Raw genomic sequence first — 14,419 nt, 5'->3', positions numbered from 1 at the left:
TAATCGCACAATTGTGAAAACAGTAAAAACTGGAAAAAAACATATAGCTTTGATGACATTAAAAAGAATAACAGCACGGAAAGCCTCCATGACTACTTTTGAACTTAACGCTTTGTGCGCGTGTCGTCTCTGACCAATAGCTGAACGACCTCAGGGCGCGTGGCTTTGTTGACAGATTTTGGTCCGCTTACTAAAATGTACAGTGTGAAAGCGAACCGCACCAAAATGAAAAAATAAAAAAAAACATTTGGTTCGGACCAAAGCAAGTGAACTATCGAACTATCCTGGTCTGAATACACCCTAAGAAAGCAAGCATTTGATTAATATAAAGAAATTGTATTTCCAATCATACTATTATGATCAATGGAATGTTAACTTCAAGTGAAAAATATAAAACAAAACTTATTACTTTAGTAGGCAGAAATATCTTGAGAGTCTAAATGTTTAACAGCCAACAATACAACTTTTCACATTATTACTGTTTACGTCTCACATAAACCAGGGTCAGGAACATGAAGAGTAACACAATAATAGTACCATAATACTGGCAGACATCTTGGATTGGTAATTTTCAGGCTGTTCGCCCCGGATAGCAATTTTGGCACACATCCCAAGTTATTCCTTAGGGTCAAATTAGCCTACAACAGTTGAGTTATCCTCTCCTAAATTATGTGCATACATGTCTAAGCCAGGTCCTAGACTATATGCCATCATGTGTTGTCCGTTGACCATCCATTGTCCGTTCGGTGTCGTCTACATTTTACGAAAATTGCTTCTTCTCTCTCAATTCTTCACTGGTTGTTATTCTTTTTGGCAGGAAGGTAGGTCTGTCTGGGGTGCATATGGTTTCTACCCAAATTTGCATAATTGTAATTAATAATGAAAATATGGAGTAATTAAGCCCTAATGAGCAGTTTCCGCACAAATCACTTCTCCCTCAATTCTTCACTGATTTTGATTCTTTCTGCCATGAAGGTAGGGCTACCTAGGGTGCAGATTTGCTTAATTACAATTATTAATGAAGTTATGGACTAATTAAGCTTTAATGAGCAGTTCAACAAAAATCACTTCTTCTCGGTTCTTTCTGGCAAATCCTGTTGGTCAGTACTCCTAGGGTGTATATAGCTTCTATATATAGCTTGTATATAGTGTATGTAGCTTGCAACATTTATTGCACAAGGTGGCCCACTTTAAATCGTTCCTTCTGGATGAGACGGGGTCATGCCGTCATTGACAGGCTCATTTACTTATGTGTATTTTATAGTTTGCTTTCTTGCTTGTTGGTAAGAAGGGAAGTTAGGGACAAGAGAATCTGGGCCTCGAGTAAGAAAGTGGTTGCCTGTCTGTTTCCTTGTTTTGAAAACTTTTATTTTTGTTCTTTTTTTATTTATTTTGTCTGCTCCAAATACATTTAGAATGTGACTTGACACCTCCTTTATGTAAAACATTATCCACTGGAAAATATCTACAAGTACTAAATTAGCTAACTTTCACCTCGATGTTGATATTATATGTTAGCCAATGTCCTAACAAACAAATCACAACTGGTCCCTCGTCATTTCCAGAGTGAACATGTAGCTATCCATCCATCCATCCATCCATCCATCCATCATCTGTAGACATCCTGTTCTACAGGGTCGCGGGCAAGCTGGAGCCTATCCCAGCTGACTATGGGCGAGAGGCGGGGTATACCCTGGACAAGTCACTAGATCATCACAGGGCTGATACATACAGTGCGTTTACATGCACATAGAGAAAATTGAATTTCTGCCGTAGCTCAACTGAAATCGAAGTTCTAAATGCCATGGAAACACCTTAGCTCGGCTGAAATCGAACTGAACTGGATTTCTCGTAATCGAGCTACGCGACCTAGATTATGCGATTGTAGCCGAGCTACTTAGTGCATGTAAACCCTATCGAGCTACGTAGTCGAGCTACTTACTTCAGCACTGCCCCTTCTGGAAGTGACGAGTGACGAGACCACAAGCGGGAAACACAACAGCCTCGGTCGGCATGACAACAGTAGTAGTAGCGAGCAGCAGAAGAGGTCAGACGGAACAAGGAGAACGAATGTCGTCGTTCTTCTTGTGAACACGGAACTGATAACTTTGTTTATACTCTTGAATAGCTCTTCTTCATGACGACAACCGGAAGTGTACCAACACGATGGGGCGTTTAGCGCCACCTGTGGCTCGGGTGCACAATGTACCTCACACAATAGCTCGATTTCCTTGTGTGCATGTAGGATTGGATTTCTCTGGCACCCCTGCTGGGACCCTTAGCTCGATTTCCGACAGTAGCTTGATTTGGATGTGCATGTAAACGCACTGATAGACACAGACAACCATTCACACTCACATTCACATGTACAGTCAATTTAGAGCCACCAATTAGCCTAACCTGCATGTCTTCGGACTGTGAGGGAAACCGGAGCACCCGGAGTAAAACCTACACAGACACGGGGAGAACATGCAAACTCCACACACAGTGCGTTTACATGCACATCCAAATCGAGCTACTGTCAGTAATCGAGCTAAGGGTCCCAGCAGGGTGCCAGAGAAATCCAATCCTACATGCACACAAGGAAATCGAGCTATTGTGTGAGGTGCATTGTGCACCCGAGCCACAGGTGGCGCTAAACGCCCCATCGTGTTAGTACACTTCCGGTTGTCGTCATGAAGAAGAGCTATTCAAGAGTATAAACAAAGTTATCAGTTCCGTGTTCACAAGAAGAACGACGACGTTCGTTCTCCTTGTTCCTCCTGACCTCTTCTGCTGCTCACTACTACTACTACTGTTGTCATGCCGACCGAGGCTGTTGTGTTTCCTGCTTGTGGTCTCGTCACTCATCACTTCCGGAAGGGGCAGTGCTGAAGTAAGTAGCTCGACTATGTAGCTCGATAGGGTTTACATGCACTAAGTAGCTCAGCTACAATTGCATAATCTAGGTCGCGTAGCTCGATTACGAGAAATCCAGTTTGGTTCGATTTCAGCCGAGCTAAGGTGTTTCCATGGCATTTAGAACTTCGATTTCAGTCGAGCTACGGCAGAAATTCGATTTTCCTCTATGCGCATGCAAACGCACTGACAGAAAGGCCCTCGTCAGCCACTGGGCTCGAACCCAGAACCTTCTTGCTGTGAGGTGACAGTGCTAACCACTACACCACCATGCCACCCCTATTGCATATTTCTTTATTGTGAAGGGGTATCAGAGGTTTTCTCCATTCATTTTCTCCAAACATTATTTATACTGTTTATCCATCAGGGTCACATGGGAAGCTGGAGCTAATCTCAGCTGACTTCAGCTGAGAGGTGAGGTACATCCTGGTTAGGTCACTGATCAATCGTATGGCTTACACAGGGACGAACAACCATTCAGACCTATGGGCAGTTTAGAGTAGCCAGTTGTCCTAATCTGCATGTTGTTGGACTGTGGGAAGAAACCAGAGCACCTGGAGGAAACCTCCACAGGCATGGGAGAACATACAAACTCCACCCGAGGTTCAAACCCAGAAACATCTAGCTATGAGGTGACAGTGCAAACCACACTGCACCACCATGACAACCAGATAGATAGGATTTAAATAAAAAGTCTGTCCTTTGATGGTAGGTGGCAAGCACTCCTTATATTCCCCTATGACATAGTCAGCTCTTGTCCATAACCTTTTGTACTGAGACAGTAGTAAGATGCTGACCTCTTCTGCTCCTTGGACCTGCCTGATCCATCCTGATGCCCTACATCTGGCTGGAGTCTCATCACATCGCTCCTGTAGAGGACGGCCCCATATGGACAGTCGAAAGTCACACTTGGAACCTGCTCTGGACACTTACAGTAATGCCTCTGTGTCTGAGGACTACAGTTGACTTGGTTATCATGAACAGTTTTGCACTCAAGTTTCCATCAATGAAGAGATTATACGGTAACTTCGACAAAACAGACTTCATGTTAAAATTATAATGAATTTGCTGGTTTCACAGTTGTACTTTGTGACTCTTTAGGACACAGTTATAGAAGCAAGTTATTTATAATCACACTATCTGTTATCACCCAAATGAGGATGGGTTCCCTTTTGAATCTGGTTCCTCTCGAGGTTTCTTCCTCATATCGACTGAGTGAGTTTATCCTTGCCACCATCGCCACAGGCTTGCTCATCGGGGATGAATTAGGGATAAATTAGCTTATGTTTAAATTGTTTAATTTCTGTAAAGCTGCTTTGCGACAATGTCGGTTGTTAAAAGCGCTATACAAATAAACTTGACTCGACTACTTAAGGAAGCCATGACCTAAAGGTTAGCGAAGCAGCTTTGGGACCAAAAGGTCACTGGTTTGATTCCCTGGACCAGCAGGAATGGCTGAAGTGACCTTGAGCAAGGCACCTAACCCCCAAATGCTCCCCAGGTTGCCCACTGCTTTGGGTATGTCAGGGTCCTTTGGATAAGAGTGTCCACTAAATGCCTGTAATGTACATGTACTTCTTCTCTCAGGTGCTGAGTCTATTTCTATCTCTCATCTCATCTCATTATCTCTAGCCGCTTTATCCTGTTCTACAGGGTCGCAGGCAAGCTGGAGCCTATCCCAGCTGACTACGGGCGAAAGGCGGGGTACACCCCGAACAAGTCGCCAGGTCATCACAGGGCTGACACATAGACACAGACAACCATTCACACTCACATTCACACCTACGCTCAATTTAGAGTCACCAGTTAACCTAACCTGCATGTCTTTGGACTGTGGGGGAAACCGGAGCACCCGGAGGAAACCCACGCGGACACGGGGAGAACATGCAAACCCCGCACAGAAACGCCTTCGCCGGCCCCGGGGCTCGAACCCAGGACCTTCTTGCTGTGAGGCGACAGCGCTAACCACTACACCACCGTGCCGCCCCTGAGCCAAATTCTATATAATAATATAATAATAAGTTAAATTTATATAGCGCCTTTCAAGAAACCCAAGGACGCTTTACAATTATAGACAAAGAAAAAATAAATAAATAAATAAAAATAATAATAAATAATAATAAAAAGTAAAAAGTCCACCGAGTAGGGGTCAGGATGTAATTCCCGTGGTGTAGCAGCCACAGTCCCACCAAAAGGCGCACGAAAACGAGTCCTACATTTCCAGCACCGCCGCCGTGACGCCGTCAGCAACATCGCTCAGAACATCACGCCAAGCACTAAAGCACAGAGCGCTGGACAACCACGATGTAAAATGAGCAACAAGCTCACTGCAGTCCATAGCTGGGAGCACAGGCATCACCCACAGCAAACCAAGGCCTGGAGGGAACCAACGCCCAAAAGTGGGTCTGGAGCTACACCACAACCGGCGGACAAAACACTCAAACAAACATCAAACTACACAAACACACAGAAAAAAAAATAAATAAATGAAAATAGAAAAAGAAAGAAAATAAAAATAAAATAAAAAAAGCTTTGGTGAGAAGCGGCAACCAGAACGCGCACGACGTACTCTCAACCGGAAACGGAAACGAAAAAAAAACCTCATTAAAAAAATATATATTAATGAGGGTTTTTTTTTCCGTTTCTGGTATACTGTAAGTTTTCTATATTCTACATTATTTGAAGGTAATCTGGCTTTCTTGCTCATCTATCATAATTGGTGCCTAGGAATCTACCTGACTATAGCTAGCAACCGTAAAACACTTTTTTAAAAAAAAGACCGTTATAAAAACTAATGCAGCCTTCTAACTGACTGTGCAATGTCTTTCTTTTCTAATGGAATAATTTATAGAGGCAATTTCGAGTCCCCTATATTCAGGGCGAACACTTAAGGCAAGTTTCACTTGCATAATTTACTCCTACCAGAAGTCTGGGATTGATTGCAGCTAATTATGTTAGCATGAAAGCCAAATTTAACAGAAAAAGAGCTAGCATGTTTTTTTTTAAGTAATTACATGCACATTATGTCTTTTTTGCAACTTCAGTGGGAGCTTATGATGCACAGGATAAAGGTTGCAAAAAGGCTGAACGATATTAAATTTTATATTTCACAGTAAACTCAAGGGGGTGGGGGGGGTAGTGGGATCCATCCATCAATCCATTATCCATAACCGTTTATCCTGTGCAGGGTCACGGGCAAGCTGGAGCCTATCCCAGCTGACTATGGGCGAGAGGCGGGGTACACCCTGGACAAGTCACCAGATCATCGCAGGGCCGACACATAGAGACACACAACCATTCACACTCACACTCACATTCACACCTATGGTCAGTTTCGAGCCACCAGTTGCTGGGTTTCACGTGACGTCACATGCGCCTCATTAGTTATTCAAAACTTTAGCTGGTGGTCTACCAAAGCTCAGTTGACAAAGCATTTGTACGGAGAAGGTGCATTGCTTGCGTGAAAAATGCCTTACGCTTGCGTTGTTTTAGGTTGTTCGAATCGATCAAACCATGAAACTGATACAAGTTTCTTCAGGGTTTGCCGTGAACTAATAAAAAAGGGTGAACGAACACAGGATTTCACAAAAAGACGTCGAGAAAGGTGGCTTTTGAACCTCTCACTGAAATCGAAGGGAGCCGAGTCAAAGCATGCTCGAGTTTGCAGTGATCACTTGGTGAAAGGTTTGTATCCCTTTCAGCTCTGTCCTTAGTGTTTTCCAAGTGCTTTTCTTGCTATGTTTCATTATTTTACGGTACTTTTTTTCATCACAAAGCGCTAAAGTCCCCAGCTGTTTCTTTGTTTACTCCTCACAAAGTCCATATGCATGAAGGTCGCGACAAAATTCTTCCCCAGCCGTACAGTTACAATGTGCCGTGATCACTTCTCCGTCTTGTTTAACTAAGATCCAGGTCTTTAAAGGGGTTTCTGATGATCTTTGTGAATGATTTACCTGAGAGATAAGAGCCAACACAAGTGAGAACCAAGCCAACTGTTGTTTGATTACACTTCAACTTGCAGCACTTCGTTTTAAAGACACGAACAAAAAGCTTAAAATAAAAACACTTACGTGGGCAAAAACAATACAAGATTCACTTGGCAGCAACTTGATACCGAGGTCCTTTACCCAGCCACATACAAAAAAAGTTGTAAGCCTCCATACTCTTCCACGCTTTCATCTGTTTTGCGGTGTAGAAGGACGTCTGCAACACCAGATAGTTCGAGATGTCGGGGAACTCGACTGAAGGGTAGTTTTCGAGATCGTATGACAAATCCTTCTTTCCCAGACTGTAGGGGTCGATTCCATTGCACATAGCAATCTTCTGAATATATCTAAAGTGAGCAGTGGCTTCTAGATTACGAGCAGACTCTGATAAGTCATCGCTAGTTGTTTGCACTACGGCAGCCGTTTAGACCACCAGGTATTTCACTTCCGGTAAAACCACTAAGAAAAGTCACCTGACTGAAACCGTGGAAACCGGAGCACCCGAAGGAAACCCATGCAGACACGGGGAGAACATGCAAACTCAACACAGAAAGGCCTCAGTCAGCTGCTGAGCTCGAACCCAGAACCTTCTTGCTGTGAGGCGACAGTGCTAACCACAGGGTAGTGGGATGTGAAGGCTAAGTTTGACTTTATATTTATATGAAATGAAAGTGGTTTGTGTCAGACATGAAATATTAATGGCAAGGAAACATAAATGCAACCAAATAGCTCAGACAATTAATAATTGAAAAATAAAGAAAGTTTAGCTTCAATCCAGCTCACATCTACAGTGGTGCTTGAAAGTTTGTGAACCCTTTAGAATTTTCTACATTTTAGCATAAATATGACCTAAAACATCATCAGATTTTCACACAAGTCCTAAAAGTAGATAAAGGGAACCAAGTTAAACAAATGAGACAAAAATATTATACTTGGTCATTTATTTATTGAGGAAAATGATACAATATTACATATCTGTGAGTGGCAAAAGTATGTGAACCTCTAGGATTAGCAGTTCATTTGAAGGTGAAATTAGAGTCAGGTGTTTTCAATCAATGGGATGACAATCAGGTGTGAGTGGGCACCCTGTTTTATTTAAAGAACAGGGATCTATCAAAGTCTGATCTTCACAACACATGTTTGTGGAAGTGTATCATGGCATGAACAAAGGAGATTTCTGAGGACCTCAGAAAAAGCGTTGTTGATGCTCATCAGGCTGGAAAAGGTTACAAAACCATTTGTAAAGAGTTTGGACTCCACCAATCCACAGTCAGACAGATTGTGTACAAATGGAGGAAATTCAAGACCATTGTTACCCTCTCCAGGAGTGGTCGACCAACAAAGATCACTCCAAGAGCAAGGCGTGTAATAGTCGGTGAGGTCACAAAGGACTCCAGGATAACTTCTAAGCAACTGAAGGCCTCTCTCACATTGGCTAATGTTAATGTTCATGAGTCCACCATCAGGAGAACACTGAACAACAATGGTGTGCATGGCAGAGTTGCAAGGAGAAAGCCACTGCTCTCCAAAAAGAACATTGCTGCTCATCTGCAGTTTGCTAAAGATCACGTGGACAAGCCAGAAGGCTGTTGGGAAAATGTTTTGTGGAGGGATAAGACTAAAATAGGACTTTTTGGTTTAAATGAGAAGTGTTATGTTTGGAGAAAGGAAAACACTGCATTCCAGTATACAAACCTTATCCTATCTGTGAAACATGGTGGTGGTAGTATCATGGTTTGGGCCTGTTTTGCTGCATCTGGGCCAGGACGGCTTGCCATCATTGATGGAACAATGAATTCTGAATTATACCAGTGAATTCTAAAGGAAAATGTCAGGACATCTGTCCATGAACTGAATCTTAAGAGAAGGTTGGTCATGCAGCAAGACAACGACCCTAAGCACACAAGTCGTTCTACCAAAGAATGGTTAAAGAAGACTAAAGTTAATGTTTTGGAATGGCCAAGTCAAAGTCCTGACCTTAATCCAATGGAAATGTTGTGGAAGGACCTGAAGCGAGCAGTTCATGTGAGGAAACCCACCAACATCCCAGAGTTGAAGCTGTTCTGTACAGAGGAACGGGCTAAAATTCCTCCAAGCCAGTGTGCAGGACTGATCAACAGTTACCAGAAACGTTTAGTTGCAGTTATTGCTGCACAAGGGGGTCACACCAGATACTGAAAGCAAAGGTTCACATACTTTTGCCACTCACAGATATATAATATTGGATAATTTTGCTCAATAAATAAATGACCAAGTATAATATTTTTGTCTCATTTCTTTAACTGGGTTCTCTTTATCTACTTTTAGGACTTGTGTGAAAATCTGATATTGTTTTAGGTCATATTCATGCAGAAATATAGAAAATTCTAAAGGGTTCACAAACTTTCAAGCACCACTGTACTTTACACCAAAGTAAGCAAATGAAAATTTGTGGAAATTCTATGTACAGAGAAAAGATGATGATGATGATAATGGTGATAATGATGAGAGCTGAGGTCACCTTGCCATATAACGCTTAATAACACCTGAAGCATCTTTCTCTTAGCATGCTTTGAACATGTGGGTGTGTTAATCTCTCTCTCTCTCTCTCTCTCCTTGTAATTCAAATAATTAATGAACTATGGTCTGTTCAGCTGAGTGTGCATATGCAGATTAGCGCAGCAGTTAAATAGCACACGGGTCAGCAGCATTTTACATTTATGAGCGCAGGATTATTTATTGAGCTTCTATTCTCTTCAGATGCTGTATAGGTTTTAGATTCACTCACTTTGTTTCCAAGAGACAGGGTGAAGCAGAAACATGATCTCTTACTACAGTGCATGAAAGGAATATTCACAATATTCAATAGGCAGCAATTACTTCATTGTCCTTTAAAAGATGGAAATTCACATCCAAACCCAGATACAACAGGGATGGCTTCAGAGACAACACAGTAATCGCAGGATGATATAACCTTGAGCAGAACAATTATTACAGTTATAAAGTTTACAATAAAAAGCATGAAATGGTTCAGCTGATGTTTTTTTTTTCTTAAAAAAATAATTCCAATGCAAATCAGTATAGAAACAAATATAGAAACGCTGCAGGTGTAGCGTCTTCATTCTCAACCTTTTTGCATACATTTATGATTTGTATTAATTGAAATTTGTATTACGGTTTTATTTGAGACACCAGAAAATCACATGAAAGAAAATATTATTAAAAGAAACAATAAAAAGATATTGGCGGCACGGTGGTGTAGTGGTTAGCGCTGTCGCCTCACAGCAAGGAGGTCCTGGGTTCGAGCCCCGGGGCCGGCGAGGGCCTTTCTGTGCGGAGTTTGCATGTTCTCCCCGTGTCCGCGTGGGTTTCCTCCGGGTGCTCCGGTTTCCCCCACAGTCCAAAGACATGCAGGTTAGGTTAACTGGTGACTCTAAATTGACCGTAGGTGTGAATGTGAGTGTGAATGGTTGTCTGTGTCTATGTGTCAGCCCTGTGATGACCTGGCGACTTGTCCAGGGTGTACCCCGCCTTTTGCCCGTAGTCAGCTGGGATAGGCTCCAGCTTGCCTGCGACCCTGTAGAAGGATAAAGCGGCTAGAGATAATGAGATGAGATGAATAAAAAGATATTTTAAAAGATTTCTAAATAAAATGGTCACTGGCATGCTGCTTAAAACTGCAATAATACACAGCATCGCTACACTAGCTGTGGCGATTTATTTATTTATTTTTTGAATTGATTTTTTCAAAATCTTTTTAATGCTGTTTGAAGCCTGTAATGGTGTTAGCAACTCTATACACCTCTAAATAACTGACAGGATTTGTTCCAAATCAAGTTTTAAAGTCCCGGGGACTATGGTGTAAAATATTAAAAATGTCTGTGTGATGGCAAACCTGAGTATATTAACGTGATAGAAGTGAGAAAAAAATTGAAGTAATGTTTGGTGCCTGAAGTTTGCTTCTTTAACCACACACTGGTGCAATAAATGTATCAAGAAAAAGAAAAAGAAGTGAAGAAAATGCATTTGAATTGCAAATGAATTCTATGAATTTGATTTGTTTAAGATAAATTATAAAATGAAATGTAATGCATGGGTTTTCTTGTTGGGGACACACACACCGGGTTTGTAGTACTTGAGTCCAGGACTCGGACTCGAGTCTGACTCGTGCCCTAATTTTAAGGACTTGTGACTTGACTTGGACTCGAGCACTGATGACTCGGACTCGTGCATTGACTGCATTCGGATTTGTAAATTGGAGACGAGGACTCGGATTTTTTCTTTATTTTTTGTAACATGCCATAATAATTTGGCATAAGATATTTATATCTACATTAATTTTTATACTAATTTTGTGCAAGAGAATGCACATTCACCTGTTCATACGTCATGTTCAGGAACAAACTAACGTTAATGGTGCTAAAATGCCTGGAGAGAACGCCCCTAGGATTGTCTGCTTTGCTTATACAGACTTCTCGTGCAGTGGGAAAAAATGCACTGTGATGTGTTCCATATGTAGAAGAACTATCGAGGAGACGACGGGGACAACCTCGAACTTCAGTCGTCATTTGGTAAGACTCCACCCAGAGAAGGAAGTGACACGCTATGATCATTGCTCTGTTGATAGCGGGCTTGCTGAGCGATGAACTAGCTAGTGTTAACCCTCTCTCATGTTATTTGCCCTATTGATAGTGGGCGGGGCTTGCTGAGTGATGAACAAGCTTTTTATCTGTAGCCTGTTAACTAAAATGGGGCAGTCGAGCAGGAACGTTAGTCCAACACAATAGCAGAGACGGTTTCACATAAAGGCAGCAACAGCCACCGTCAAATGGTATGGTTGGAGTCTTGTTCTCGGACTCGACTTGAAATTTTCTTTCATGACTTGGACTTGACTCGGACTTGAACACTTGGTGAACATCACCTGGTTGTTTTATTCTTATTCCATAAATATGTCACTAATATAGTGGAATATTAATTATAATAAGTCTTCAATCAGGGCGGCATGGTGGTGTAGTGGTTAGCGCTGTCGCCTCACAGCAAGAAGGTCCGGGTTCGAGCCCCGTGGCCGGCGAGGGCCTTTCTGTGCGGAGTTTGCATGTTCTCCCCGTGTCCGCGTGGGTTTCCTCCGGGTGCTCCGGTTTCCCCCACAGTCCAAAGACATGCAGGTTAGGTTAACTGGTGACTCTAAATTGACCGTAGGTGTGAATGTGAGTGTGAATGGTTGTCTGTGTCTATGTGTCAGCCCTGTGATGACCTGGCGACTTGTCCAGGGTGTACCCCGCCTTTCGCCCGTAGTCAGCTGGGATAGGCTCCAGCTTGCCTGCGACCCTGTAGAACAGGATAAACCCCCGGCCGTTATGAGTGGTGCCACTACGCTGATATTTACACACTGGAGTAGTGCAAAATAATGATGACTGGGCAAGAACAAATTACACACAGATGACAGAGGAACAGCATAGCATAAGCATACTTCATTAGTGCACAAGATATGAAAATATTTAAAACCTGGTAAACATCGCAAACCAAGCTGTCTGCATAAAGCTAGTTACAGAAGCAGTGAGAACACGTTATTAGTTTTGTTGGTAGTAAACAAACATATCACTGTTCATAATGAGAAGAGCAATCCACTTACATTTGTAAACATACACTTCTGTCATTTAGCTCTGGTTTGGTCAACGAAATTATTGCATTTTCTACACCAAGAAGGAGACCTGCGGAAGTAAGGAAACTTCTATGATGGCCACTATTCTTGGGAGACCCAGGCGACCCAAAAAGAGTTCTTGCTATATCACGTGTATTTTAGTGGATTGCATGTTATCTGTCTTTGTACATGAGTATCTGTCTCATCTCTTGCCCTCTAGGGGAGGATCATGATCGGGATGTGCAGGTGGTAGAGTTGCCCATCGTGGATAGTCTTCACCCCCGACCCCCTTACCTGCCTCTGGCCATCCCTGAGGATCTGGCCCCACGGCTTCAGAGGCTGCACGGAGACCCCTCTGTCTGGTGGGTGTCTCAGTTCGTCAAGTACCTGGTGCGTCCTCAGCCATGGTTGGAGAAAGAGATGCAGGAGTCTGGCATCAAACTTGGTTTCAAACACCCCATCATCGGGTCAGTGACTTTCTCTCATTAACATTACTTTTTTTTTTTGTTTTATTTACAGTAGATATAAAAGAGAAGCCATTTTTTTGCAGGGTTGCCAAGTTCTAGAGTGATGGAAAACAAAAATAGAGACAAATTATAAGGCCAGGAATCAAGTGATATTGATAGGAGATGACTTTATTTCAAAATATTCTATGATTCCAATTATTAATTGAATTAATATATTTAAAAACCTTAAATAAAATAAAATAATAAATAAGGAATAAAACATGACAGGTTATAGGGCTGTTATAGGAAGATAATCAGTGACTTGGTAGTGTGCTGCCGCTAATGCATACTGTAGCACCCTGAATTTGATTATATTCCTATTATAGCGTGTCCCAAAGTGTTTTATAGCTTTTATACCACAGCAACTTGTCAACGATTACAATTTAGAATTTATGAAAGAATTACATCAGAATTTTTAACTATTTTCATGTTGTGAAGTTAGTTCCTGTTATCACTTACAGTACATTACAGTAGCTATAAAACAGTGGTTTACTCCCTTTTGAACGTAATAAGACAAAAAAAAATAAAAAATGCAACAAAACCTCCGCCCTGAAGACTTTCCTGTGGAATTGTTGGGTTTCACGTGACGTCACATCCGCCTCATTAGTTATTAAAAACTTTAGCTGGTGGTCTACCAAAGCTCAGTTGACAAACTGTGGTTGGTAGAAGAGAGCAACTGGACTTGCTTGAAAAGTCTTGAAGACGTTTCGCCTCTCGTCCGAAAGGCATCATCATTAGAGGCGAAACGTCTTCAAGACTTTTCAAGCAAGTCCAGTTGCTCTCTTCTACCAACCACAGATTACTATGTACCTGGACGACTGAGTATCTTCACAGATATCTCAGTTGACAAAGCGTTTGTACGGAGAAGGTGCATTGCTCGCATGAAAAATGCCTTATGTTTGCATTATTCTAGGTTGTTTGAATCAATCAAACTGTGAAACTGATAAAAGTTTCTTCAGGGTTCGCCGTGAACTAATAAAAAAGAGTGAATAAACACAGGATTTCACAAAAAGACGTCGAGACAGGTGGCTTTTGAACCTCTCACTGAAACCGAAGGGAGCCGAGTCGAAGCATGCTCGAGTTTGCAGTGATCACTTGGTGAAAGGTTTGTATCCCTCTCAGCTCTGTCCTTAGTGTTTTCCAAGTACTTTTCTTGCTATGTGTCATTATTTTACGGTACTTTTTTTAGTCATGAAGCGCTAAAGTCCCCAGCTGTTTCTTTATTTACTCCTCACTCCTCACAAAGTCCATATGCATGAAGGTCAGGACAAAATTCTCACCCAGCCGTACAGTTACAATGCGCCGTGATCACTTCTCCGTCTTGTTTAACTAAGATCCAGGTCTTTAAAGGGGTTTCTGATGATCTTTGTGAATGATTTACAAAGACGTGAATGAAAAGCTGAAAAAAA

General features: G+C 42.0%; 1 protein-coding gene across 1 annotated transcript in view; it reads left to right on the top strand.

Moving 5' to 3' along the window:
* Window positions 1-14,419, top strand: part of fut8b (fucosyltransferase 8b (alpha (1,6) fucosyltransferase)) — a 236,060-nt gene that overhangs the window by 180,887 nt on the left and 40,754 nt on the right. Inside the window, exon 6 of the mRNA XM_060915731.1 lies at window positions 12,725-12,971. Within this exon, the coding sequence (XP_060771714.1) occupies window positions 12,725-12,971 (247 nt within the window). The remainder of the gene's footprint in view (window positions 1-12,724; window positions 12,972-14,419) is intronic.

The sequence above is a fragment of the Neoarius graeffei genome, chromosome 3 (genome assembly GCF_027579695.1).
Source record: "Neoarius graeffei isolate fNeoGra1 chromosome 3, fNeoGra1.pri, whole genome shotgun sequence".
Lineage (NCBI taxonomy): Eukaryota > Metazoa > Chordata > Actinopteri > Siluriformes > Ariidae > Neoarius > Neoarius graeffei.
The sequence above is the reverse complement of the archived record's forward strand: the minus strand, read 5'-3'. Positions and strand labels throughout refer to the sequence as shown.